This window comes from Panthera tigris, chromosome X (assembly GCF_018350195.1).
Source record: "Panthera tigris isolate Pti1 chromosome X, P.tigris_Pti1_mat1.1, whole genome shotgun sequence".
Lineage (NCBI taxonomy): Eukaryota > Metazoa > Chordata > Mammalia > Carnivora > Felidae > Panthera > Panthera tigris.
This window is the reverse complement of record NC_056677.1, coordinates 62,309,315-62,334,489: the sequence shown is the minus strand read 5'-3', so window position 1 is coordinate 62,334,489 and position 25,175 is coordinate 62,309,315. Positions and strand designations below refer to the sequence as shown.

The following is a 25,175-nucleotide window of genomic DNA, read 5'->3' as shown; positions in this document are numbered from 1 at the left end:
AAAAAATAAATAAAATAGCAGTTTTTCTTGTGTGTAGTTCTTGAACTAGCATCTGAATAGCATCAGAAACACCTGGTAGCTTGATAAAACTGCATATTCTTGGCTTCATCTAAGACCTACTGAATCAATTTCTGGGAGTGGGCCTTGGGAATCTGTATTTTTTCTTAATTTTTTTTTTAACGTTTATTTATTATTGAGAGACAGAGAAACAGAGCATGAGCATAGGAGGGTCAGAGAGAAGGAGAGACACAGAATCTGAAGCAGGCTCCAGGCTCCAAGCTGCCAGCACAGAGCCCGATGCAGGGCTCGAACTCACAAACTGCGAGATCACAACCTGAGGTGAAGTCGAATACTCAACTGACTGAGCCACCCAGGTGCCCTGGAATCTGTATTTTTAACAAGGTCCACCACTGTTGTGGGGTAGAAGGTATATAGTAGCATGATTTGTCTTTATAGTTGTTATCAGCTAAACCTTTGAATTAATAATAAGCAGGAGCTATCACTTACATTTTTTAATGTCAGTCACTGTACTAAGGGCTTTATTACTATTGAGTCATTTAATTCTTATAGGTACCTTACAAAGCTGGCACAATTTGTTTCCATCTTACAGATGATGAAATTATAACAGAGAGGTGATAGCACCTGCATTTGATCTCAGTGCTGTAACTGCAGACACCATACACTTTAACCACTACACTCTACTGTGCTGACATTAATATGTTACATGATTAAACTTGTAGAATTAGACTGAGGCCCTCTTCTTTGATATGACTTCACACTCCTTTTTTTCATTACCAACTTTCTTTTTCATTGAGATATAATTGACATAATAGTTCCAGGTGTACAACATAATGATTCAGTATACATATGTATATATTGCTAAATGATCACCACAATAAGTCTATAGTTAACATCCATCACCACACATAGTTACACATTTTGTTCTTGTAATAAGAACTTTAAAGATCAACTCTTTTAGCACCTTTCAGATATACAGTACAGTATTAACTATAGTTGCCATGCTGTACATTACATCACCAAAACTTACTCATCTTACCTTTTGACAAACATCTTCCCATTTCACATATACCCTCAGCTCCTGGAACCACCACTCTACTCTGTTTCTATGAATTCAGCTTTTTAGATTTTACATATAAGTGAGATCATAGGTATTAGTCTTTCTCAGTCTGACTTATTTCACTTAGCATAATGCCCTCAAGGTCCCTCCATGTATTGCATTGACAGGATTTCCTTATTTTTATGGCCACATAATATTCCATTGTGTATATGTACCACATTTTAATTATCTATTCATCCATCAGTGGATACTTAGGTTGTTTCCATGCCTTAGCTATTATAAATAATGCTGTGACCAAGGTGGGGGTTCAGGTATCTTGGTATTTTCCTTTCCTTCTGATAAATGTCCAGAAGTGAAATTGCTAGATCATATGGTAGTTTTATTTGTAATTTTTTGTGGAACCTCCATGTTCTGTTCCATAGTAGTTGTACCAATTTGCATTCCCACCATCATTCCACAAGCATTCCCTTTTCTTCATATCCTTATACTTCTTGATCAGTTCTATGAGTTTATGAAAAAGCATTTTCAGTGTTAATCAAGGTGTGTAATATTGGAGAGTATAGATTTCATCCTTCAGTTACTGCAAAATCCTAGGTTGATAAAGCTGAGCCTATTCCTCCTTAACTATCTTGGATGCTGAACTTATTTACCTCTAGCCCTGAGTCAGCACAGCATAGTCATTGAGAATAGGAGCCCTTGGGAAAGACCACCTGGATTTGAATCTTAACCTTTGTCAAGTTATTTGACTTCCCTGTGCCTCAGTTTCTTGATCTATAATTCTGAGATATTTATATCCATTATTCAAAAATCTCATCTTCATTTTCATCTCCTTCTGAGATTGTTATTAGTAAATGCCTGCCGTTCTGCTTTAGCTTCCATATCTTACCATATATATGTATACCTATATACATATACATATGGGTATATATATATATATATATACCTATATATTTTCTATTCCGTTATCTTTTCCTACTGACTCCTTGAAGGGCGCCTCATTCTGATCTCCTAACTCACTAGGTTATATATGTGTGTGTGTATATATATATATATATGGTATATATACCTATATATGTGTGTGTGTGTGTGTGTGTGTGTGTGTGTATATATATATATATACCTACATATATGTGTACCTTCTACCTACATATATATGTATATGTATATATTCCTCTTCTGCTTTTTATACTATTCATTGTGTTATTATTTTATTTCAGTGATTATTTTTTATCCCTAATATTTCATTTTGGCTCTTTTTAGATAGTTTTTGTTTGAATATCCTTATTGGTAATACCTTTCCTTAAGTATACTTTCATGCTTATTTTGAATTATTGGTACATTTTTTCAATAACTCTGCTTCAGATGGCATATGATGTCAGTTTGTTGTCACTCCAGGGGTGCGGTGTGTGTGTGCGCGCGCGCGTGCGCGCACGTGCACCTGCATGCACCAATAAGTTCCTGGAATTCATGGTTTGTTTTCCTTTCTGTAGTTTCTGTGGGTTAATTGTGGTGGGAAAGAGCCAGCGGCCCATGCTGATTCATTATCTTAGAAAATTTCATCAGTTACATGGTGATGATAATAGTATGTACTTCATAGAATTGTTATGAAAATTAGATATTCCACGTGAGGTTCTTAGAACAGTGTTAGTATGCAATTATGCATTCAGTTTAGCTTTAAAAAACCTATAAAGAGGTGACTTGGATTCAGATCCCAGCTTTAGAAAACTGTTTTGGTATGCTAAAATATAGAGTAAAAAGGATAATAAAGGGTAAAAAGGATAACGACCCATTTTTCAGACTTTGGGCTGTCCCAGAATTCTGTCACATTGTCTAGTGTTTTCTGTCTCCATTATTGCAAAGTAAATTTAAAAAAATGTTCCTTTTAATTTTTTTCCTATTTTTAAAATTTTCAAACCAGAAAAATATAATGGATACTCATACCCCTCACCTAGATTTAGTCATTGTTAATATTTTACCACTATTGCCTCCTCTATTTTCTGAAATATTTTAAATTATATATTTTTAAAGTAGGGGCACCTGGGTGGCTCAGTCAGTTAAGCGTCTGACTCTTGATCTCGGCTCAGGTCATGATCTTATGGTTCATGAGATCAAGCCCTGCATCAGGTTCTGTGCTGATAGCATAGTGCCTGGTTGGGATTTTCTTTCCCTCTTTCTGCCCCTCTCCAGCTCTGCACATGTGCGTGCTCATTCTCTCTCTCTCTCTCTCTCTGTCTCTCTCTCTCTCTCTCTCTCACTCCCAAAAATAAACATGAAAAATGTGTTTTTCTTCTTTTTTTTAATTTCATTTTTTAAATTTACATCCTCTCTGCCCCTCTCCAGCTCTGCACATGCATGCGCTCGCTCTCTCTCAAAAATAAACATGAAAAATGTGTTTTTCTTCTTTTTTTTAATTTCATTTTTTAAATTTACATCCTCTCTGCCCCTCTCCAGCTCTGCACATGCACGCGCTCGCTCTCTCTCAAAAATAAACATGAAAAATGTGTTTTTTTTCTTTTTTTTAATTTCACTTTTTATATTTACATCCAAATTAGCATATAGTGCAACAATGATTTCAGGAGTAGATTCCTTAATACCCCTTAACCCATTTAGCCCATCCCCCCTCACACAATCCCTCCAGTAACCCTCTGTTTGTTCTCCATATTTAAGAGTCTCTTTTGTTTTGTCCCCCTCCCTGTTTTTATATTATTTTTGCTTCCCTCCCCTTATGTTCATCTGTTCTGTGTCTTAAAGTCCTCATATGAGTGAAGTTATATGATATTTGTCTTTCTCTAATTTCGCTTAGCATAATACCCTTTAGTTCCATCCATGTAGTTGCAAAAAAAATTATTTAAAATTAAGATTTTGATGTTTCATTTATAATTACACTTATAAATAAATCTGTAAAACATAAAGTCATTTCTTATATAACCACTATCCCATAAAATTAATAACTTCTTAATTTCTTAACATCATCTAATACCACATCTGTATTCAAAGTACTCCAGTTGTCTTGAGAATATCTTTTATAGCTCCTTTGTTCAAATCAGGATCCATTCAAGGTCCACACATTATATTTGATTGTTGTCTCTTGTTATTATATTTTTAATTTAGTGTAGTCATATCCCCTCCCTTCATTCTGAATTTATTTCCTGGTGTGTTTAAACTTCTATCTCTTATATATTCTGTAAACTGGAAATTAGACCCAAAGGCTTGATTAAATTCACAGCATATGTTTCTGGCAAGAATGTTTTATAGATGATGTGTAAAAAGATTAATATTTTTAAAAAATATAGGATGAGGCAAAGTGGAAAGCAAAAGGAGTACTACATATCAAGTGTTTGTGCTATGTTCCTTTAAATACATTATCTCAGTGGAGTGCCTGGGTAGCTCAGTTGATTGAGCATCCAACTCTTGATTTTTGGCTCAGGTTGTGATCCCAGGGTCATGCGATTGAGCCCTGTGTTGGGCTCCACGCTGAGTGTGGAGCCTGCTTTAAGATTCTCTCTCTCCCCCTCTGCCACTCTCCTCCATTCACTCTCTCTCCATCTAAAATAAAATAAATAAAATTGGGGTGCCTGGGTGGCTCAATTGGTTGAGCGTCCAACTTCGACTCAGGTCATGGTCTCATGGTTCATGAATTTGAGCCCCTCATTGGGCTTACTTGATGTCAACACAGAGCCTATTTCAGATCCTCTGTCCCCATCTCTCTGCCTCTCCCCCACTTGTGCTCTCTCTTTCTCTCAAAAAATATTTAAAAAATAAAATAAATATAATACATATACAGTCACAGAACAGGCAATAATTTATTGGTCCTTCTATGACAGCCATATATCCAAGGTTTTCTAGGACAATTCTGATATCAAATAATTTGTCCTGTCAAACATCTCCTGAATTTTTCATTAGAAAAACTTGGATAAAGTGTAAAACCTCTTTCTCTGTAGAGTAACACACTGTTTGTTTTTTAAAGTTAGGGTCTTCTTTAGACCTTTAGAAACAGTGTTGAAAGTAAGAGAGAGTAGTAAATAACACCAGTAGAATTCTTCCAGTTAGCTAACCAAGAGAAGATAGTATTTTGGTGAAGAGAGGGATTAAGATCTGTCAGATGTTGCTGGTGGATGGATAGGATCAAGTCTGAGAATCGACCATCAGATTTAGCAATTCAAAGGTCATTAGTAAATAGGGCACTGTGCTTAAGCACTTCATGTGTAGTATTTAATATCCATGGTAGATCCTGTGAAATAGATAGTTATTAGGCCCATTTTACAGACCAGGAGACTGAGATTCAGAGAGATAACTTGCTCAAGGACATAGGGCCAGTAAATGTTAGAACTAGGATTTAAACCCAGTAAGACTCTAGATCGGCACTAACTCAAGAGCAACTGGCTACATGTGGTTATTTACATTTGTATTTAAAGAAATTAAATTAAAATTTTAGTTTCTCAGTTGCACTAGTAACATTTCAGGTGCTCAGAAGCCACATGTGGCTAGTAGCTACCATACTGGATAGCACAGACAGAACGTTTCCATCATTGCCCAGAGTTCTGTTGGATAGCAGTACTCTAGAGCCTGCAATCTTAATCACTACACATAAAGTCTCCCAATTTACAAAGTTTTATATATGTGTATATAATTTAAAATAAATCCTGCCATTAAATTTTCCTCTGAAATTCAAAAGGCTGACATAGGTCTTCTTTCTATCAAATCAGTTGATTCCAGCAAAAATTATTTTGGTGTTTGTATGTCTAACAGTCTGGTCATGAAATTATCTGGTGTAGGGAGAAACCTGGAAAGCAAGGCTATATATCCTTTCACTTTTTTCCACTTTCATTTATGAGAGTTCAGAAGGACATAACTAACATGTTGGAATGATCAGTGATCCTGAATTAATATAAAGTACTTGAGTGCTACAGTATCTGTATATTACTATCCTAAAGTATGTTACTTGATTGGTTAGGTTGGCTGATTCAGAATATGCCTTGTAACATTCTAGGAATAGGAGCAGTGGAAAATTTAGGCTATGATACTTTTAGGGGAATTAAGTAGGTGAATGCTTCCTTCTATCTCTTCAGTTAATGATGTTTTCATGACCAAGATGTTTATATCATATTCATTACTTTGGACCCTTAAAGGAATATAATTTGCATGAGAGATTTGGTCAGTACAAGAATCACTAGATAGATGACCATATTTGTATATTTTGTTTTTACTATTTTGTCTTTCATCGTTTAATGTTTTCTTTCTTTAAAATGTAATTTGAACTGCTAAATATCTGCTTTCATTCCTATTTCATACGTCTTCCTTCTATCTGTATCCTTTTTACAGCATAGCTATAGTTAGAGGATGTTAACAGTGTTTATGAAATAAAGAGATAATATGAACCCCACATTGTATAGCTTGAGAATCAAGTTCCATTTCAGGCTCTACTTGGAAAGCTGTAACCTCTAGAAAGTCACTGCAGTCTTGTAAAATCTGGAATGACACTCTTTACCCCACATTGAATGGCATGTGGCTTATGTAGTAATTATAACGGATAACCAGTTTTTAAAGGCTAAATACTCAATATACTATCTAGTTCTTTGAATGTTAAATTGAGTAGAAACCATTCTTATCAAAGGAGAGTTTGGCTCTTACCTTCCACCAAAGTCAGTTTGGCAGGCCTGCCTTTTCCTTATTTGAAAGTGACAAGTTCTGTAGTTGTCACTGTCTTTTTTATACCTACAATTTGGGAATCTGGATATGTTTATAAATGCTTTTTGGCAGAAGTTATGTACTCTTGACCTAAAAATCTCATATGAGGTAGTACATGAACTTTATTCAGTAGCTCCCTAGTTACTTTTCAAGTATGTTGCTTTTTTTTTTCCAGTTTGGAACAGGCTTCAAATTTGAAAGTAGAAACTTTTTTTTTTTTACCAGGAATATTAAGTTTCTTTACTAAAAATCTAGACTTATTGAAGTAATAAAAGGATTTTTTCATAGCTTTTGAATGGGTCCTGTGGCACTTATGTGTTCCAGTGGCATTTTATTTCCAGATATTATAAAATTCAAATTCAAAGTGATGGCAAGCAAAATATTTTGAAACATGGCAAACCCCTGCCCCCACCCTTAGGCAAAGACTTGATTGTTTTTAAAATTTTTATTTTCAAGGTTGAATTTCAGAATTGATTAGATGGGAATTTTTGTCAGCTTGCCAAATACTTTAAACTTCTAAATAAATTAACTTAAACTTTTAATTTATCATTAATTTTATTTTATTAATTAAACCAGTCATTTTTAAAGCTTAAGCTAACTTAGCTGTTACCTAGAATATAGACCATGCTTTTTCCCAGCTTGTAAGCTTTTTCACTTACTGAAGGAAAATAAAGTTTAGACAAAGAAAAGGTACACATTTGGATATAATTTAAACCTCATTTTCATGACTGTTGGCCTAGTGATTATAGATTCTGTTCCAGTATTGTTTTCAATAATAGTGTTGCTATAGCAACTAATAAATACATGCTTCAAAGGGAAGAAACAAAAAGCCTCTCCACTGATTGTGTTGTACATTGGGATGAAATTTTTCTTTATTAACTTGTATAATTTGCTCTAGACTTGCAAAACTGTTTTTCCCAAAGAAATATTCTGAGAATTCTGTTACACGTTTTTCTTTGCTGTTTTAATCTCATCATCTGTTTCTTGTATTGACAGTATGCTACAGTTAATTTACAAAGGGAAAGATGTAGAAACAGTTTATATCAGAAATTCTGTATCTTTCTCTTTTGTCTCAAACAGCACTCTAGAGGAAAGAAACATTTTTGCCCTCGTGCTTTTGTCTCATGCCCTCGTGAGCTGTGTAAAATGAATCTTGTTCCTATAAAAATCAGTTAATTTAACATGTAGTGTCTTTTCTTTGTTACAGTGAGGATTGTTGTAAACATTAAGTCCTTGAGTATTATCAGCATAGTTATTGTATGAACAAATGGTTGAAATACATTAAAATTGTCCATTAATGTATTTCATTGCAGAATTGGTCATAATGAATACTGGAAGTGGCCTAAATGTCTTAATAAACCCTTAATTAAGTAGGAGAATAATTAAATAGATTATAAGGTATATCTATATACTTTGTAAGCATCTTGCAGCCATTAAAAATTATGGTTTGTATTTGATGTAAAATGATGTCCATGGAAAGATAATAATTCAGAAAAGTGTTTTCAAAACTGTAGTACAATACCATTTTTATGTGAAAACGTGTGTGTGAGTGTGAGTTTAAAATGTGAATGTGTGTAGAAATATATGACAGGTGTTACCATTAGTTATTTCTAGGTTTTAAAATAGGACATTAGCATTGTTTCTGTATTTTTTTAAATTCTTTGAAAAGAAGGAAGTGTTGTAGCCAATAGAAGCAATTTCAGTGGTGTTTTGGCTTGATGTTCGGAGGGAGCTAATATTTGGGGGAAAGGGTCCAAAATTTTTTAATAATACAAAACAATGTCACATGCATTTCTCCTCTGACTTACTGGCATTTCAGTTGGCTGTGGGTCAAAAGGAAAGTGAATGTATGGACAGAAGCTGAGTCTCTACCATAATCTGACCTTAATAAAGCAATCATGCTTGACTTGATAGGATAGATCTTAAGTCTGGAATTGGTGGGGAGAAGACTAATGTTTTGGAAGTGGGGTGTCCTAGGATGACTATCTCCAGAAGATGAAAATGGTAAAATAGTTCATGTCAGGTTTAGGCTAAGCACGAACTGGCCTTTCACAGATTTGTTTCTGAGAATTGTGTTTGCTTCAGTTTTTAGATTTCCTTTTATTAAAAGATTAACATATGCTTCAAAAAAACTTCAAAAAGTACAAAAGTGTTAAAAAGTCAGGGGAAAATAGACATACTTGGGTTTCTCCCACCCCTGGAATCCTTCAGTCTTTTTTAATATAAGAGAACAGATCTGGGAAATGGAGGAACTAACTATGCCTCAAAATATTTCATTCTTGGGGTGCCTGGGTGGCTCAGTCGGTTAAGTGTCCCACTCTTGATTTCAGCTGGGCGTGGAGCCTGCTTAAGATTCTTCCTCTCCCTCTCCCTCTCCTTCTGCCCCTCCCTCCTCTCAAAAACAAAAACAAAAAACAAAACCGTGGTCATTCTTTATAATGTGATACAATGATCACTGGATAGAAGTCAGGAAATTCACCTTCTGGTCCCAGTTAGTGTTAGTTGTGTGACTGGAACAAGTTACTTTGCCTCTCTTGACATAGGTTTCTACCAATTCCAAGGTGATAAATTTGGACTTTGAAATTATAGGATGATAAGGGTTGACTTGATAAAACTCCCTAATAATGCAGACATTTTTTAAAGGGTATATATGAGAGTGTGTGTGCGCGTGTGCACATGTACATTGCATATGTGCATCTCTGGAAAGGCTTTCTCTCTAACTATAAAAAAGTAATGTATTAACTGTGGTGTTTATAATTGTGAAATAAACACTGCACTTAATTGACAGAGGATTTATTTCCAAAGAATTGGGTGTTTCATCTATTTTTGCTATTCTCGTATCATCCTGTTAGACATGTGAGTAGAGAGGATTTCATTCATGTTTAAGTGACAGTCATAGCTAGACTAAATTATTCATTGTTACAGAGAGAATCAGTGGCACAGCTGAAAATAAATTCAGTTCCTAGCACACAATTCTCTTGGTCTTTCTCTTAGGTTTCTTTCTTAGAGAAATGAAGTTATTTTTGATATGGTTAAGAACATCATTTCTTGCTTAACAGAAGTAAAATTAGGGACTATCCATAGAACATTTCTACCTTATAATTTATTTGGTATTTTGTAGAATAGATTACTTTCCTAATTGTATTTGTCATGGTCACTTACTAAAAATATTTAGTGTTATCTGGTTTTATTATATACCTCTCTCTTGAGTCATGGTTGGGGGTGAGCATGGGAGACCTACACATAAGGAAGGCATTATCTTTTAATAGAAGTTAATCACATTGGCCTATCTCCCTGCCTGCTTGGTCAGTAACTGTGAACTCTGGAGATCTATCTAGTGATTATAAACCTGTTTTATATGGCATATGACTTTATATGGGAAGTCAGCTTTGATGATAGATTTCTACACTGGTGTAGAAGAGAAATGTTTAGTTAGCATTTCAGAAGAATTGAACCTGTTAGCATCTATGTATTCTGCCTTTAGGCTTTCTTGAGCCCTCTCATTTGTGTAATCTTTTAATGTTATTGGTTTTCAACAAAAGAAATAGCACATCATGTCAAAATGAATTATTACAGCTGTATTCATTAAGGAAATCAATTCCTTTTATTTCATGGAATGATGAAATTATTATTTCAGGTGTTTATGGGGGTAGCGAGATTAAGAGTTATTGACATAATACCAGATATTCAGAATACTTGGAAATAGTGTTAGCATTTGCTATGTACAGAAAAAACTTAGGGCCTCATAATTTGAATTTTTCACTTGAGTTATTTAACAGACATTTGAGCTCCTACCATGCATTGGACCTTATACTCTGGGGGTGGATGGAGATGTAAAGACAGAATTATTTTCAAGCGTGGGCTTTGTCTGTGCTGAAATTTAGGAAGGCATTAAGCATTATTAGATGTAGATTACATTTAATGTACTATATACCTCTGCAACCTTTCCCTTGCCCTATAATTATTTGTCACTTCACTAGATTCACACTCAATTTAGAAAGTGTGTTCTAAAAGAACTTGCTGTTAGAAGCTATGAAAAATCCTTTTGTAAAGTGAATTAATTTGCCTTTTATATATCCAGGTTTTCATCTGTGATTTCTTAATAAACAACTTGTGAGTATTTTAATTTTTTATTAGCAAGTAACATATCTATGGTTCACTTTAACCCCTTTCTCCCAGCCTCTCTTTGTGTCCCTCTCATAACTGTAATTACACAGAACAGGAGTTTGGTTGTTCTTACTAAGTATATAAATGATCCTAGTTTTCAAGCTTTTAATTTTTTTAACCTTAAAAGACTGACTTAAGACACTATGACTTAAAAAAATTGTAATAAATTGATAAACAATGTGTATCAGTTTAAATTTGACCCATGGGTCTTTTCAGTGTAATTTATATTTGACCTTTGTACAGTTGAAGTATAAGGGCTATATGTTCTAGTCAAATTTTCCTGTAGCTGTTTAGATTAATTTAGATTTGGTTTTCGGTAGTATAGTGGTTGGTAGCCAAAGTGATTGTGAAAATAAAGTTGTTAAATATGTATAAACAGGAGTAGCTATGATTTTTAGCATGCACATCCAATGTAATCTCTTATTTAAGCAGACTTATATTAGCATTTATTATCAACTCAGAACAAAGTACAAAACATGGGGCACCTGACTGGCTCAGTTAGTAGAGCATGCAACTCTTGATCTCGGGGTTGTGAGTTCAAGCCCCACATTGGGTGTAGACATTACTTAAAAAATAAAATCTTAAAAAAAAAGCAAAATACAAAGCACTACATATGAAAAATTAGAAGAAAGTTGGAGGAAAAAAACCTTGAAGCTGAAAAGTAGTCATTTAAAAAATTGAACCCCTAAAACATGCTTATATAAACATTGTTATATAGAAAGTTCTTACATAAGAGGCTGGTGTTGCATGTATTGTGACTGTTTTCTAAGTAATTTATATCATATATATCAGAAATATGTGTAGCAGCCAGTGTCTAGTTTCTAGTCTGACAGTAGGCCAAAGAACTTTGGAGGTAGGATCCAGAGAGAAAAAATAATTCTCTGTTATTTCAACCCCTCTAAACAGGACACCATACTTGCAGAACTTCTTCAAATACATAAAGAACACATCGTAGGATATCATGAGCACGATTCTCTTTTGGACCACAAAGAAGAAGAAGAGTTGACTGAAGAAGAAAGAAAAGCAGCTTGGGCTGAGTATGAAGCAGAGAAGAAGGTAGTTCATTCAAAATGCTTTTTGGTTTTTGTATTTGTGTTACTCATTTGAAAGAGAGGTGAGTAAGAAAAGGGTCACGTTTGGAATAAGTAATAATAATAGTGAGTCTTCAGGAACAATATGGGCTTTTGGCTACCTTTTGGGGTAGGGTGAGAGGAAAGGAAAGAAGAAAATAGTTTCCACTTAAAGTGTAGTAACCCCATTTCTGCTTAGCACTTGCTGAATTGAGAGATTAGTGGGAAGCTATATATTTAGCATCACTTAACTCCCATCAACACCCTCACTCTAGTAACAGATATACAGGAGCTTAGAGTTTGGAGGTAGGAGTAAATGTTGCTTTAGCATGTGTACCTGAAATCTAAATTTTGACTGTCAGAACACAAAAATATTCCATTATTGGAAATTAATGTCACTCGCCAACAGCAACTTTATTTAAAATAATTCCTTCCATGTTTATTTTAAACACCAATCCACTTGAGCAAAAATGTGCCTGAGCATGGGAAACCTTATCCTAATACCTGAATTCTTTAAACTCCTAACTCATTGTACCAAACTTCTTTAACGTTAATGTTATGTTAGGAGTCTCATTAGAATTCTCTGAGTTGCCCCATTCTGTGGGAATTATCAGAAAAAAAGAATACACCTTTAGGGGTTAAAACTTTCTGTGTAATAAGATCTTGGTTTCGGGTGAAAAGGGTGTTTTGTTTGTGTGTGGAAGAGTGTTAATAATTTCTTAGATCTGAGAATGTGGATTCTTTTCTAAACCAGTAGGTAATGTAGAATTTCAAGTTTTAAATCACAATGTGGAAAGTGCATAATTTTTTGTTTTTAGGGACTGACCATGCGTTTCAACATACCAACTGGGACCAATTTACCCCCTGTCAGTTTCAACTCTCAAACTCCTTATATTCCTTTCAATTTGGGAGCCCTGTCAGCAATGAGTAATCAACAGCTGGAGGTAAGTTGTGAAGTACAAAAGTAGTTTAACTTGAATTAAAGGCAATTTCAAGTGCCTGTTGTTGAGGGTTCCCTATGCAGGAATATCACATTCTCCAAAAGATTACCTCTGAATAGACCAAGAAATTTTTCTTTTATTTTGTTGACCCTTTTGAACCAACATAGTATGGTAGAATGTGGTTTGTTCAGAGCACAAGAGAATTAGGCCTTGAATTAATGTTGTTTGAATTGTTTTAATTAAGGAACAATAGGCAGCTGACTAGCTGGGGAAATAGAACTTTCTTCAGTTATAAAATATTTTGAATAAACAAATTAACTTAATGTTTGAAAATAGAATACATTAATTTACATTGTGATGCAATGGAGATGCAGCATTAAGTATATGATAATGTTCAGTATGAAATAAGTTAATTAAGAGTCAATTATAAATTAAATAAGAAAGATTAGGTTTTATTATACCAATAATGTAATAACTTAATTGAAAGTGTTGTTTCCTTTTTAAAATGTATTTAAATTTATAAATTACTGGTGCAAACCCAAACTTTTATCTTCCTAACAAGACCCTCACTGATGCGTTTTACCCACTTTATTGATGCTGCAGTTTTCTGCTTTTCAATTATTTGAAGAGTTTTAAAACCAAATGCTATATAAAAGGGGTGCCTGGGTGGCTCAGACAGTTATGCGCCTGACTCTTGATTTGGGTTCAGGTCATGATCTCACGGTTCAGGAGATTGAGCCTCAAGTTGGGCTCTGTGCTGACAGTGCAGAGTCTGCTTGGGATTCTCTCCCTCTTTCTATGCCCCCCCCCCAAAATAAATAAATAAACATTTACAAAGAAAACAAGTGCTATCAATTGGCAAGAGGAAGGATCCTTATACTTTACAACCAGGCCATCTTTTATATGCCCTATGTAAGATTTCTTATATTCTTCTAGGACCTCATTAATCAAGGAAGAGAAAAGGTTGTGGAAGCAACGAACAGTGTAACGGCAGTGAGGATTCAGCCTCTTGAAGATATAATTTCAGCTGTAGTAAGTTAATTGGCAGTTGTCTTACTCCAACTTGCAATATTGTCCCTCCCCTAATTTGTTTTAATTTTTAATTGTTGTTTGCTTCACTCCTTCTGTGGGGAAAACAGCATAATTTTTATATCTTTATTGGCAATAGTAAAATGCTCGTAAACTGGATAATAGTGTCAAGCTATAATTCAGCAATTTTACCTAAAAGCTGGCACAAAAGAGAAATGGGTAATATCTAAGAAATGGGAAATCAGTCAGTCATAGAAATGTATGTGTTGTTTACATAAACAAGTTTTATCTGTTGCACCAATTAAATCCAAGTAGTTTCACTCCAGAGATAGCCAAACCTTGTACAACGGTGGATAACTTAGTGCCTTGCTTTTTACATCCTTGTTTTCTTTAGAAAAGAATAAAGGAGAGAGAAAAAAAACTTTTAAAATCCTGAGTATTTTTAAGTACCTTAATTATTTTTCCTCAATGTACTGCAATAAGGAGTAAATAGAACCTTTTTTTTTTAGTGGAAAGAAAACATGAATCTCTCAGAGGCCCAAGTACAGGCGTTAGCATTAAGTAGACAAGCCAGTCAGGAGCTTGATGTTAAACGAAGAGAAGCAATCTACAATGATGTATTGACAAAACAACAAATGGTAAGAGTTTGACTATTTCTAAGTTATGTCCAATTTTCTTGAATTCATAATAATGGGTTTGTGTGACATCTGTGTCAATAACCATCCCTTCCTCATATGGCTGGCTGGCTGGGTCATTGGTTGTTCCTGGAAGAAGTATTGTCAGAAAACCTAATAATGTCAAGTAAAGGTGTAATATCTTGGTTACCAGATTACAGAAGAGCAACAACTTCCCAAGTGGGTCTCCTTGAAGATTATGTAGGATCTCTTTCACATAATTTTATATGTTATGTAGTCTGGACATTTAAAAAGGAATTTTTGCCAGGGGCGCCTGGGTGGCTGTCAGTTGGGCGTCCGACTTTGGCTCAGGTCATGATATCACAGTCCGTGCGTTCAAGCCCCGCGTCGGGCTCTGTGCTGACAGCTCAGAGCCTGGAGCCTGCTTTGGATTCTGTGTCTCCCTCTCTCTCTGACCCTCCCTCGTTCATGCTCTGTCTCTCTCTGTCTCAAAAATAAATAAACATTAAAAAAATTTTTTTTAAAAAGAATTTTTGCCAAACTTTTACCATATTTACCATTTTAAACACCTTCCCAAAATAAGTATACTTTTTAATATATTTGAGATTAAAAAAAAAAAGTGGAGCTATAGATGATATATGTCACCAGTTCCTATTAAATTATTTAATTCTTTAAAAGGCTAGCATATTCCAGGACCTTTGATCATTTTTTCCCAGCATAGTTGTTTGCCAGCCATCTGCCTTTCAGTGGGAAATTTCAACTCTTGACTCCAGGGAATCAATTTCTGTGGCATGAATTTTACTTAGCGCTGTAGAATTATTGATTTCAGATTATCTTAGGAAATTTGAGATAGTCCAAGTAGGAATTATTCCCACTGCAAGTGCTTTTCCCCTTTGGTGTTTGTCACTAAAAATGTTTGTCTGTCATTATGTGAAATATTCAGAAGAATGAACAAGAAATGAGACTTGACAAAAAGTGCTGTAACTAATACTTGAAACTAATCATAGCGCAGGACAGTTACTATGGCAACTAACCTAAATACTGCTTGCATTGCAATACAGTAGTCAAGTCATTAAGAAAATTTAGCCCTAAATGGTGTTACTAACTGGTTTCTACAGTAATGGTCTTGTGAATGCCTCAAATTAGTAATGGTGATAACAATAATGTGTTTTCCTTTTGGTATGGTACACCCTTAACAAATTGATTTTAACTTAAAACTCGATATTTGCCTCTTTGAGACAGGTCATGCACTTGTAACATGCTCTCCCTTTTCTCTCTTTAGTTAATCAGCTGTGTTCAGCGAATACTTATGAACCGAAGGCTCCAGCAGCAGTACAATCAGCAGCAACAACAACAAATGACTTATCAACAAGCAACACTGGGTCACCTCATGATGCCAAAGCCTCCAAATTTAATCATGAATCCTTCTAACTACCAGCAAATTGATATGAGAGGAATGTATCAGTCAGTAGCTGGTGGTATGCAGCCACCACCATTGCAACGTGCACCACCCCCAATGAGAAGCAAAAATCCAGGACCTTCCCAAGGGAAATCAATGTGATTTTGCACTAAGCTTAAATGGATTGTTAAAATCATAGAAAGATCTTTTATTTTTTTAGGAATCAATGACTTAACAGAACTCAACTGTATAAATAGTTTGGTCCCCTTAAATGCCAATCTTCCATATTAGTTTTAATTTTTTTTAATAGGGCATACCATTTTTTCCTGACATTTGTCAGTGATGTTGCCTAGAATCTTCTTACACACATTGAGTACAGAAGATATTTCAAATTGTTTTCAGTGAAAACAAGTCCTTCCATAACAGTAACAACTCCACAGATTTCCTCTCTAAATTTTTATGCCTGCTTTTAGCGACCATAAAATTATCATCAAATTAATGAATTTAGCAAAGAATACAGATTTATATATTCGTTCTTTACATGTAAAAATACACAGCTGAGTTCTTAGAGTTGATTCCTCAAGTTATAAAATACTTTTGTACTTAATCCATTTCTTTATTAAAGTGATTGAAATGGTTTTAATGTTCTTTTGACTGAAGTCTGCAACTCGGCTCCTGCTGTTATCTCCGTGACTGAAAGTTAGAAACTAAGGGTTATCTTTGACACAGAATTGTGTGCAATATTCTCAAATACTACTGCTCTAAAACTTGGAGGAGTCTTGCAGTTATCTTAGCATTGTATAAACAGCCTTAAGTATAGCCTAAGAAGAGAATTCCTTTTTCTTCTTTAGTCTTTCGGCCATTTTTTATTTTCACTTATATGTGCTTAAATAATTACTGGTAAAATTTCAGGGTTGTGGATTATCTCCCACACATGAATTTTCTCGCTCCTGGCACTAATATAAAGCACACCTCCTAACTGCTTTGTGCCAGTGCTAGTGCTTCATCCTGTTGCTGGCAGTGGGATGTGGACTAACAAAATCAAGTTCTAGCATTTTAGGAGGTTAAGGATGATGGTGTGGTTGTAGGGTCACACCCTGTTCTATAAATATCAAAATGGCAGAACCATTGCTGACTTCTTAAGTTCACATGAGGAATGTGCTTTAATAATTCCCAGTACTGTCAGTATTGTGAAATAATTCCTCCGAAAGATAAGGATCACTGGCTTCTATGCTCTTCCTCTTTTCTGTCACCCTTATGTTCTTTTCCCTCAACTTTCCTATGTTATCTTAAATAACTTACATTTCAAAGTTTGATTTTTTTTTAGTTTAGATCCGTGAGGCAGTTTTAGGATCAAAATTCATCTACTACCCTTTTATGAACTTTTACTAGAAAACCATTACATTGTTGTTTTTCTTAATCCAAGCCTATAAAATGACCTATGAGTTTATTCATGTACAATTTGGTTGCTTGAGTTCCTTGAAGAAAAAGATTGTTAGACTATGGGAGTCAACTCAACATGGCAAAACCATTTTTGAGATGGTGATGTAACAGGTAGTGGAAATAGCTAAGGAATTGCATAAAAAATGAAAGTTGGGTGGCGGAATTGCTCTAGGTATCACTGGATTAGAATGAGTTTAACATTAGCTAGAACTGTTTTGAGTTATTTGGATGATTAAGAGATTTCCATTTTTATCATGAAAGAACTAGTGGTAAACATCCAAGAGCACTAAGGTTTGTGATACAGAATTTGTGAGGTTAGGTGGATCCACTCCATCCCCCCTCCCACTTTACCATGGTGAGTTATCACTAACAAATTCCATATATTTGGATATTGTGCCAGCCATATAATCAAGTTTATTTAATTGGGATGGGGGAGATATGTTTTTACTTTAGAAGAATGAAAAGGACAAGATTTATGAGAAGTATTTAAAGGCAGTACACAATGGCCAGCTGTTGTCAGTTGGTATTTCTGCAAGTCCAGAATACTTTAAACCTGATTTACTAGACCTGAGAACTTTCAACATGGTCTGATTACTTGCTCAAAGACATGGATGTAAAAATTTTAGGCAACCTTCTAAACCTTTTTCACCATGGATGAAACTATGACTTAAGGAGTAATACATAGAAAGGATTAATTGGAACTAAGAGAGTTTGAAATAAAACTTGGACCACTTTGCATACACTCTTCTCACTTGACATTTTAGCTACATAATATGTACTTTGAGTATAACATCAAGCTTTAACAAATATTTAAAGACAAAATCACATCAATTAAGATACTAAAAGGCTCATTTTTCTATTTGTTTTAGATGTTTTAAATAGTTGCAATGGCTTAAAAAATGATGATTTAAAATGTTGCTTGTAATACAGTTTTGCCTGCTAAATTCTCCACATTTTGTAACCTGTTTTATTTCTTTGGGTGTAAAGCGTTTTTGCTTAGTATTGTGATATTGTATATGTTTTGTCCCAGTTGTATAGTAATGTTTCGGTCCATCATCCAGCTTTGGCTGCTGAAATCATACAGCTGTGAAGACTTGCCTTTGTTTCTGTTTAGACTGCTTTTCAGTTTCGTATTGAGTATCTTAAGTACTGTAGAAAAGATGTCACTTCTTCCTTTAAGGCTGTTTTGTAATATATATAAGGACTGGAATTGTGTTTTTAAAGAAAAGCATTCAAGTATGACAATAATACTATCTGTGTTTTCACCATTCAAAGTGCTGTTTAGTAGTTGAAACTTAAACTATTTAATGTCATTTAATAAAGTGACCAAAATGTGTTGTGCTCTTTATTGCATTTTCACAGCTTTGAAAATCTGTGCACATATTGTTTCATAGAAAATGTATAGCTTTTGATGTCCTATTTAATGGTGATTCTTTTGCACATTTAGTTATTTAATATTGGGAGGTCAAAAAGTTTGGTCTTTGAATCTGTTATGTACTAAATTCTGTAAAAGGGGATCTCTAACCTCAAAAATAATTTACATACCAGGAAGCCTATGTGTGTTTGTGTTAGTTTTGGTTGTCTCTTTGTAATCCAGCACCATTTCCTGCTTCCTAACAGCTGAAATCACTCATTTAAATCAAGCAAGGCTACCAATCCACACTTGATAGAAAAGCTGCTTACCCTCCTGAACCCATAGCAGGTTGATGGAAGCCTTATTACCTGGCCTCCAAAGAAGCTGAATATTTTGTAGTTTTCCCTTAGCTATGCCCATTTTCCCTCTATCACAAATCAGATACTTAACATTTATGCCCCAAACAAAACTTTAATTACTTACCTTATCTCAGTAACCTTTGTTTCTTTTAAGGGTGGCATGTTGTGAAGCTATAGATACTTACTCTAACAGTAAATTAGGTCATTCTTTTACATGCTTATTTCACTAAAAATTATGTTCAGGTTATTACCCACCTGATTTCACTAGACTTAGTCTCAAGTGACTTTTAGCTATCTCCGTACCAAATCTACCCTTAGAGATGAAAATTTTTCCACCATGGCTTTTTTTTCAAGTCTGTAATCTGTGCCAATCCCAAAAGAGTTACCAAATTTCAGAAATGCTTTTTGTCTGTGCAACATTTTATATATGCTGTTATATGGAGGTGAATAAAAATTTAAAATCCAAAATATATATTGTTTCTAAGCTTAATATCTGCTAGGTAACCAAACTCTTCCCATATTACTCATGTTGGATATAATAATGGAATTGCCCACCTAAGAGTTTTACTCCCCAGAGTATGTACTGCCATAAAATTGCTTTACAGTATATACTGCCACCCTCTGTTTGGAATATCCTTCCTGTCACCATTGTGCCTACTTGGCTAACTATGGCAGTCACCCTTCCTCTCCTCAATTGAGAGATCTGATAGTGACTACTATATATGTTCATCAAGGAAGGCAGCATATAAATTGAGGCCTTTATTAAAGATAATGGAGAGAAAGCTGTAATTGAACGAATAAAAGAGACAAATCCTAAAACACTGCAGGCCCTCTTTAACACTCATAACTACTACATATTCCAAGCAATCTCTACCCTGTAGCACTCCTCCAAATTCTGCACTTCATCATTGTGTCCTCACCTTGTCTCTGGTAGAAACATGTAAGGAAGAGGGGAGTTAGTTCCAATCTCCTTTAGTTAATCATATCAGATGACTACCAAGAGACTTCTACCTATTGAATCAACCCTCTCCCTATAGTTCTCACATCAAGTAAGTGTTGGTTTTCAAGAAAGATGAAGAGAGATGACTTACCAGATGCAAGGATGGGATTTGTTTCAGGTATATGAGGAGAAAGTGTAGTATTGAAAGAAAAGGAATAAAGGTAGAGAAAGATTGGGAAAGAGAATATATTGGAGTGGATTGATGGAAGATGTTGAAATGCTGAATAAATCAATAACGGATGATTAAGGGTTTGTGAGGTGGTTAATGTGTTCAAAGTTACAGGTAAAGGCGATTTGGCACAGGTAATTTGAATGGTTAAGAATGCAAAATGAAGAAAGATTGGAGACAGGAAGATAATCCAGGCATTCAGTGACCAGACTATAGACCATTTTTAAGGGCGAAAGGAAGAGATCACTAGAGGTTGTATAAGTGAACTTCTTAAATTGCAAGAAAAAGCCGTCATTTCCTTTTACTCTTCCCCCAAGGAGCCCACTTCCTTCAGGATTTCTTATTTTACGTGCAAAATGTCACTTGCTTTGATTACCCTCTCAAGCCTAATGGTAAGACCGTTAGTGGCATACCTGTTCTTTTTTTCATTTTTCATTACTCCTAATTATACTCTTACACGTATATATAGAAAGTGAGTTCGGTCCATTTAACTAAATTGAGTGTAATGCTGTTTGTTTCCTCAAGCTAATTTTTCAAAGGGCTAAGTCCATTCCTTTTAATTTTCCTTCAGACCCGTCCATTCCTTTTAGTTTTCCTTCAGACCCACCCATTCCAAGTGCTAGTATCTGTCGTTAATATTATAAGTTTCCTTTGGTGTTTTCAAAGTGGCTTGTGGTTATTGTGTGTTAACCTGTATACGACATAGCTGTGAAAAAAAAAGTGAGAATAATTACATTCTCCTCATGACAGTTAAGGTAAAAGAACGAAATAAAATCCATTGCACTTAGGCGGCAGATAGCATTCTAGTTGAGCTATCTGGGTCTTCAGGTCTCATTTGGAAAATAGGACTATAATGACAACACTTCTGAAGGCAGGACCCTGGACCAGGTGAGTTCCTGAAGTGCCTTTCAGCTCCAAGAGTTAAAGTTTAACTGTGAGCTAAGCACAGTTTGAAGGCAAAAGGTGATGGGTTTGTCTAAGGTTACATGGTAAATTTGTGAACGGAATTAGAAATCCCTTGCCTTTGGTTAACAGTCTCCCAGACTAAGGTATACCTTTTCTTTTCCTCGGGTTAGAAAAATAAGAGGTCTGACAGGCGTTTTAATGACAAAGCAGATAAGTTGTAATGGGCTCTAATTACCACTTCCATAACTGTAACCTTTATCTTTTGCCCAGAGGCACTCCCAGAGCTGTGTTTCTTACTGTGTTTCTGGAACTCAGAAAATGAAAGACTGTTTAAGGATCTGATTCTTCTATCTTTGTTGCCTGATTGGGTTTATATACATGACAAAACATCAAAGTAAATATAAGTCTGGTTCTGTAAAGTCAGCTTTTAATGATAACTTTCCATTCTATTCATAACTTTAAACCCCAAAATTAGGCCAATGTTTAAATTGTCTGGTCTGGGTGAAATTTATAGTGAGTAAGAGGCGATATTGTTTATATTGACTCTTACGTCGCAACACATATGGCATACTTTTTGAGGTATAGGTTTTATAAAGAGTCAAATCTCGTGACCCAAACTAAGAAGAGTGAAATAGTAATCTTTTTTTTTTTTTTCTGTAGCTGCTTGTCCTTTTCCTTACATGCCAGTAGCAAAGTCGGTAGAAACATGTCTAGCCTGCTGAATACATTTCAGTGGAAACAAAACCAAACTTGGGAAAAACGTGGTTAATATAATCATCTGAGGTCTTGTTAGTTCATTCCCAGCTCTTGGTAGGCTTTCAGCTATAGAGTGGAGGCTTTAGTGATGCAGGGTTGCTTGAATACTATCCTTAGTAAAGTAGACCTTTTGTTAGCAAGTTTTCCTGCCCTCTTCCCTTATCTTGCACACTCTACTGAATGTGTAAGCTCAAATGAAGTGCCTGCCTGCCTGCCATTTTCCCCCTTCTTCACCCCCCCCACCCTATCACATACATATATATATATATATATATATATATATATATATATATATATATACTCCTTTATATTCTAATACTTCAGTGTAGTGGGGAAAGCCCATAGAATCATAGAATGCTAGGGATCTTAGAGACCCTGTAGCCTAGCCCTTTCCCTTTACAATCTGGAAAACAAAGGCCCAGAAACGGAAAGAGGCCCAAGAGTACTAGTGTCCTCTAGCTTCTATTCCACTTCTCATTCCACTCCATTCAGATGCCTGCTATTACACTTGTATTCCATTTCACTTCTTCAGTCTGCCAGACCACATTAAGTAAAATTTCAGAATAACTATTACTGAACTAAGCTTCAAAATGGAAAATGTTTGCGGAAAGTAGAGGAATATGTGAACCAAAATGAAAGGGAAACAAATTCTTGTGTGTCACCTGTAAAATGGGAAGACTGCTGACATATCCCCTAAGCTTTTAATTTAGTATCTAGGGTGTTGGCTTCAGGACTTTGTTTCAGAGGGATATTTAATCTGTTTAAAAGGTTCTTTTACCACAATCATCAAAGTTTAGAACAATAGGATCTAGAAGCACTGTTCCACTTTCCAGATATTAGTGTCCTTCAGTGCCAAGAATGAAATCATTCAGACTTCCTCAAAGGAGGCAGGTTAATGTACCAAGTACTTTAAAATCTTCTTTTTCAAATGAGAAATGCTGCTATATTCACAGGGAAACAAGAGAGAAAGCTCTGTTAGTGTAGTGGTCTCAGTCAGGATAAGGGTAAACTATTCTTTAGTTATGGAGATGTGCTATAAGGACCATTAATAGTTTATATATTTCCAAAGAACTGAAAAACCAGCAAAACAATTTTGATACATTAGAATTCTAGGGCCTGGCTCAATCTGTATAAACTTAGAAAAGTTTCTTCACCTCTCTGAATCTTCACTCACAAAGCAAGATTTATTGAACACCTATTAGGTGTCAGGCACTGTGATTAGTCACTTTTGTAATTCCTGTTTTACAGGTGAGGAAATAGGTTTAAAATAATTCAGTTATTAACCCAGTGTCTCATAACTGACTGGAGGAGGCAGGATTCAACAACGTGTATCAGATTCTATGTTTTTGCCATTGAAGAAGCTTGCAACCCTTCCTAGAACCATGATTTAATTCCACCCTTTAGCAAACCATTAAGGGTACCTTATCACTTTGTTCTTTTGCATATCAACTCCCATTTGTCTGCTTTTACTTTCAGCAAGGTCTTAAAGAAACAGAATACTCCCCCTTGGTGTGGTGTTTCTAAGTCACTTCCTTCTGTCCCTCTTCACTGTTGCCTAGAGGGCTTGGCTTTCTCTTTTCATTTCCTTCTGTGATCCAAAAAGAAGTGTCTGAAAAGTCCAGTTTGAATACTTTAAAGTGTGTTTTAAGATATCACAATTCATTTTTGAATACAGCGGCTTCCTCACAAGTTCAATTAGACACCAACTAAGATACTAAAAGTAGAAGTATTCTGAACAAAGATTATTTTTCATTTTTCCACCTGATAAAGTCTAAGTGCCATTTGAGCAACATCTTAAAAGATAGCTAGAATATAGATATATAGAGATTGAGGAAAATGGCATCTCAGAGGAAACAGCTAACAAACATATGTAGGCAGCAAAGAATAGAATTCAGTATAGTTCCAGAATTCTGTACTTGTGCACAGAAGTCTATAGCCCCATTTAAGACAACAGCTTCTATAATGCACAGTTTGTAGTTAAATGGTGTGGTAGGCCACCGAAAAATGGAGCCCCGAAGATGTCCATGTCCTAATCTCAGAACCTGTGAATATGTTAGATTACATGACAGAAGAGAATTAAGGTTGCAGGAATTAAGTTTGCTAATCAGCTGACATTGAAATGGGGAGTCGCCTGGATTATCTAGGTGGGCCCAATATAATCAGAAGGGTCCTTAAAAGTGGAAAAGGGAGGCAGAGCGAGAGTCACAGGCAGATGTGACCAGGAACAAACACCTCAGAGAGATGCAATGTTGCTGCCTGTGAAAATGTGGGGAGAGGGTCATGAGGCAAGGAATGTGGGTGGCCTCTAGAAGCTAGAAGGAGTAAGGAGAAGAATTCTCACCTAAGAACCCCCAAAAAGGAGTATCGCTCCGCTGACACCTTGATTTTAGCCCAGTGAGACCTGGATCAGACTTTTACCTACAGAACTGAAAGATAATAAATGGGTGTTGTTATAAGCCACCAAGTTTGTGGTTATTTGTTACAACATCAATAGGAAACCAATACAATGGTCATTTGTGTGAGTACTTGATCAATGTCTTGCTCCTCTGCTAGATATGTGAACTCTCTTAAGGCAGAGACCCATATTCACTTTAATATCCTTAGCACTTGACACAGAAAAAGTGTGAGAAAAATGTTTGATGAATTTATGTGTGGATGTCTTGGCAGTTATATCTTATCTGAGAACATCATGCCAATGTCAATAGCATCAGTCTGTGTTTCTGTGTGCTTAAACGTGTATGTATGTGTGTGTGTATGTATGTAAATATATATATATATATATATATATATATATATATATATATATATGCCTATTCTCCTTTACTTTGGGTCTCCTTGTCTTCCTCCTTCCCTTTAGTATCTCTTCTGTCCCTATCTTTTTAAAAAGTTTTATTTTCTTTATAGTGCGAGTGAGAGAGGGGCAGAGAGAGAGAGAGGAGAGAGAATCCCAAGCACGCTCTGTGCTGCCAGCAGAGAGCCAGACACAGGGCTCGAACTCACAAAACCATGAGATCATGACCTGGGCTGAAACCAAGAGTTGGATGCTTAACCAACTGAGCCACCCAGGCATCCCTGTCCCTATTTCTTAACAAGCCATAACAAAAGCCTATATTCTCCACTATGTTTACCTAATAAAGTCTTATATTTTCTTTTCATAGTTTTTAAAAAAGAAGTAATGTAG

The 25,175-nt window shown here is 35.4% G+C and overlaps 1 protein-coding gene across 3 annotated transcripts in view; it reads left to right on the top strand.

Moving 5' to 3' along the window:
* ATRX (ATRX chromatin remodeler) overlaps positions 1 to 19,635 on the top strand; it is a 311,883-nt gene extending 292,248 nt beyond the window's left edge. For all 3 annotated transcript variants that reach the window (XM_042974749.1, XM_042974750.1, XM_042974748.1), the window contains 5 exons: positions 11,840 to 11,989; positions 12,822 to 12,947; positions 13,881 to 13,976; positions 14,483 to 14,611; positions 15,891 to 19,635. In XM_042974749.1, the coding sequence (XP_042830683.1) occupies positions 11,840 to 11,989; positions 12,822 to 12,947; positions 13,881 to 13,976; positions 14,483 to 14,611; positions 15,891 to 16,169 (780 nt within the window). In that variant the 3' untranslated portion in view covers positions 16,170 to 19,635. The remainder of the gene's footprint in view (positions 1 to 11,839; positions 11,990 to 12,821; positions 12,948 to 13,880; positions 13,977 to 14,482; positions 14,612 to 15,890) is intronic.
* The last annotated feature ends 5,540 nt before the right edge of the window (positions 19,636 to 25,175 follow it).